This window comes from Myxocyprinus asiaticus, chromosome 23 (assembly GCF_019703515.2).
Source record: "Myxocyprinus asiaticus isolate MX2 ecotype Aquarium Trade chromosome 23, UBuf_Myxa_2, whole genome shotgun sequence".
Taxonomy (NCBI): domain Eukaryota; kingdom Metazoa; phylum Chordata; class Actinopteri; order Cypriniformes; family Catostomidae; genus Myxocyprinus; species Myxocyprinus asiaticus.
This window is the reverse complement of record NC_059366.1, coordinates 38,918,857-38,923,409: the sequence shown is the minus strand read 5'-3', so window position 1 is coordinate 38,923,409 and position 4,553 is coordinate 38,918,857. Positions and strand designations below refer to the sequence as shown.

General features: G+C 36.1%; 1 protein-coding gene across 1 annotated transcript; it reads left to right on the top strand.

Annotated features, from left to right (window-relative positions):
• The first annotated feature begins 1,491 nt into the window (after window positions 1–1,491).
• Window positions 1,492–3,843, top strand: nkx3.3 (NK3 homeobox 3). The gene is made up of 2 exons (XM_051651660.1): window positions 1,492–1,962; window positions 2,627–3,843. The coding sequence occupies exons 1-2, from the start codon at window positions 1,689–1,691 to the stop codon at window positions 3,079–3,081; spliced, it is 729 nt and encodes a 242-aa protein (XP_051507620.1). The 5' UTR covers window positions 1,492–1,688; the 3' UTR covers window positions 3,082–3,843.
• The last annotated feature ends 710 nt before the right edge of the window (window positions 3,844–4,553 follow it).

Sequence of the window (4,553 nt, the reverse complement as noted above, 5' to 3'; positions counted from 1 at the left end):
ATACAGGTAAATATCGTTTACATAAAAAACCCATTTATATTCAACTAAACACAGCGTTTTTTTGTGCTTCACAAATGATCGAATAGAACGCACATGTGAATTTGCATTTAAAACAACATAATTAGGCCTACATATCGCAAAAGTGGAATTTCACCCAAAACTTCCAGTTAATAATAATAATAATAATAATAATAATAATAATAAATCACATTAAATTAAAAACGAACATACTAGTCTATATAAATAGCTAACATCCGTTTGATAAATAAAGCAGTGCACGATCAGTGCAGAGTATTTGAATATTATAAATACAACTCGAGGGAGAATGAAATGCAGAAGAAAATCGTCACACAAAAAACTGCGGAATTTCTAAAGATAAAAATGAACGTTTGACACAAACTCGCTTTTTTAAGTAAAAAAAAAAATACACATTTATTTTAGAAAAAATATAGCAAAGATCACATTGAAGAAAAACATAATAAATTGACATATCTAATGCAACATCTAATTGCAGCACTGATAGGTCATTTGTATCCTTTTGTGCCACCTTAAGTTCATCTGATGGGAAACATAAGGTAATAGTAATTTGTTTAAAAATAAACATCATCTACTATTTAAAGGAAACATCTAAATTATGACTTAATACGTAAAAAAGGAGAGAAACACGAATATGAACAAGAATGTGTGTTTTTTTTTTTTTTTTTTTTTTTTTTTGCTTGTCTATATAGGCTCTTTAGATGTTTGTGGGGTTTATGCTCCTTAACATTTAAAGTGTTGAATACATAAATACTGACATATTGACTATACTTTACTGGACCTTGGTTAAACAAAAGCATGAATAAAACAATGCCAAAGAATTGAATTAGCCTTGTCATAATTGTGCAATAAGAAGAAAGATTTAAACTGAGTTTTGTGGGTATTGTCCATTAACCATTTCATCGAATGTCTACATTAAGCATAATTGTTAAAAAAAAAACATCTCAGTATAGTAATTTTCTGTCCTGGTTTCACGAGAACAAAACATAAGTTTTGTATGGAACGGAGGATTAATGTGGGGGTGTGTTTAAAGGTATGTTTAATAAATGTCCTCAGTCGGGAAGATTTTAAAAACCAGTTCGGCAAGCACAATATTTTAACTTATTAGGCACATTAATAAATGAAATATTAAATACTAAGTATGGTTATGAAAGTACAATAATTTGTCTTTGTGGATATGTGATTTTGTTGATTTTCTTTTTTGGACACACGATTTTAATCAGTGCTTCCTTTTAAATTGTGACCCCACCAAGATGTCAATGCTCACTTAATAGCCTATATAAGAATGTCCACATAAACTAACAACATTTCATCCAGTAGTACATGTGGAAATAAACACATTTCGATGGGGCTTAAATTCGACACATCTACTTTACTGTACACAGGAATCCGAGGGCGGAGCAAAGCGCACCAGAAACCCAATTGGCACCGCGCTTGGAAAGGGAAGAGAGGGAACTGATGCACACATGATATTTTCTGACACTTTGCCTGTTGATTGGGTCAGAAGACGTTTTGCCGCAATTAACGAGAGAAACCATTACACTGTGGACTAATTCATCACCATGAAACAGTCTCCCAGATAGAAGCGTATCGGAGAAGCATAAAACTTCAGGTCGTCCTAATTTGGCGAGCAAGTTACGTAAATGTTTTAAATGGCGAATAACCGCACCTCATTTTCCATTCATAACATCTTAAACCGTGATTCTGAAAAAAATGTCCGTCTAAATGAGGAATACGCTGAGGTAAATGGAGAAACAGAGGCACAGGATTGTTCCAGTTCATCTCTGTCGGTCGGAAAGACTGCAGTGGAGAGCGCAGAAAGGCGCATCTCTCCCTGTGTGTTCACGTTAGACTCATTCTCTGATCAGCATTCATGCGAGGAAGAATCAACGGGGGAAGACACTTCACAACTAGATAGACGACACGGTGAGACATTCTCACAACTACACAGTAAATGAATGCGCAACCTGTTAAAACTTGTTATTTTGAGCGCAAAATTAAGAAACACTCACTATAAATTCAAATTGCTAGCCAAAACTGACGAAGACCTAGCTATACACATGTTGTACACCTAAGATAGATTGATAGGATAATTGTGACTTTGTCAAGAAGACAATAATTCAATAAAACAATCGAATGATTTCTTATTAGGATTCTATTTGTCAAATAATCTTCACTCTGCGTCATATTTTGGTCTGTTTAGTTCTTTGTTAGTTCTATGTAAGGTTATAGCTGCAATAACTGGTCAATATTAAATCAGGACTACCATTAAACAAAATGCACTACATTTGCAAATGTTGGAATCTGATGGGTTAACAGCGAGTTTGTCAAGGCAATTAATATGCAACTCATTTGGCATAATACGCAATTCATAATTTAAATGCAGAATTTCTCGTTATGATTTTAAATATCTATCCAAAATAGATTTTACGCGTCAATTCATATTGTATTTTGCTGTATGAAATTATTTGTGAGTTGTAAGTTGTTTTAGCGCATTGAATCGAGACTATTTTAATCTTGGAAATATGCAGCAGCACAAGGCCGCCGATTTGCCAGACATAGCCTAATCCTGTGCATTGTCCATCTACAGATTACGATATTGACCGAGGGAAGCCACAGAGCTGTAATTTTGGAGATAACTCCAAATCGAGCAAGAAAAGGTCTCGGGCGGCGTTCTCTCATGCGCAGGTGTATGAGCTCGAGCGGCGCTTTAACCTGCAGCGGTACCTGTCCGGCCCAGAGCGCGCAGACTTGGCAGGTGCGCTCAAACTGACGGAGACACAGGTGAAGATTTGGTTCCAGAACAGGAGATATAAAACCAAACGGCGACACGTGGCGACCGAGCTTGCGACAACTCCCACGGCAACGCTGGCTAAGAGAGTGGCGGTGAAGGTGCTGGTAAAAAACGACCAGAGGCAATACAACGCCGAGATTCTACCCAGTTCGTCCGTTCCTCCCTTATACCAGTCTTTCCCTTACTATCCTTACATGTTCTGCTTCCAGCCGTGGATCTCAGGGGACACTTTAAGTGGTGGCTTGTACTGATCTACTGGGGTTACGGCATCAGTGGACAGTGACTACGGAGTTTTGTCAAACACAAACAGACACCAGCCAGCCAGAAGTGAATTTATGCAGAAGGGAACAGAGAAAACACAAATCACATTATTCCAGCAGGGCTGTAAATACCAAACATATCTATAACAGACTGTAGAATGGCATACTCACTCTAACTGCCAAATCGTAAGGATTCATACGACTTTTCTAAATTTGGCTAGTTCGTATGATATAGTAGGACTGCACTCATATGAATTCGTATGACTTTCACTACAGCAAGTGACATTGCTGGACATCGTTTCCACCTAATACACCACAATGACTTGCTTCTGTCACACACACACCAGCTTCCTATCATGTTTACACACTCTGCTGATTGGTTAGGTTTAGATAAGGGATTTGGGAAAGGGCATAATATTAATAAGCCTGTCCTTAACGCCTCACTTATTTCCGCATTAGACATCCGGGCATTTGCACATGATGAAATCATACAAATTCATACAATGAACTCCTACAAAATCATAGGAAATGGCCAACTGTAAAATATGTACGAATTTTCATGAGACTGGGTTGAGAATGGTCTAAAAATCCAAAAGGAAAACCAAAGTGGGATGTGATATACTGATGAAATATTGTTTTATATTGATGATTATAGCAGAGACAATTCACTCTATAGAGATTTTGTCAGGTCTGAAGTAGCCTAAAACTGTTAATGTTGCACAGTAAACTCAAAAAAAAAAAAAAAAAAAAAAATTTAGACACTTAATCCACATTTAAAAATGTATTCTTGTCATTGCATTAGATTAGATGACAACCTATCAAACCAAAAAGTGTCATCTGCAAAGATGAGGTTAGGTTTTCAGAATTCAATTTTTCCTAGTCATTTGTTCTTTGCATTTATTTGTAACTAACTGGTCCAAAGTTAGCTTTTTGTGAATGTACAAAGTCAGTTACCCTCATGTACAGGTGCCTTAATAATCTTTGCATTAAGAACTTTTTACTTGAAAAGTGCTTGTGCTGTCTTTCCTAAAAAAATAAATGCCACATGGTTTGACATTTTGTTCTCTAATGCAATGATATTCATAAATTTATAAGTCTGGCTTAAGTGTCAAAATACATTTTGGGGCCACCGTAGCCTATATAGTTTAATATACAGATTGTATCAAGTTTTGGGATTAAGGCTAAGGGTTAGGATCTTCTCATTCTCATTCATGGCACATACCCCGATCCTGTAATACTCAAGGGCAAAACAAAACAAGTTAAACAACTTATTCTTTCATCAGTAAAAAACACATGAATGGCTGTCTGTTAATAATCCTTTGTTAGCCTTTGTTGTTGATTAAAGTTCTTCTTTATTTCCATCACCATGGGACATTTAAAATGAATCTTCCATATGCTGTAATACAGGCTACCATGTCTTAATATGTGTCAAGCAGACCCAGTGTTTTAATATAATATCTAAA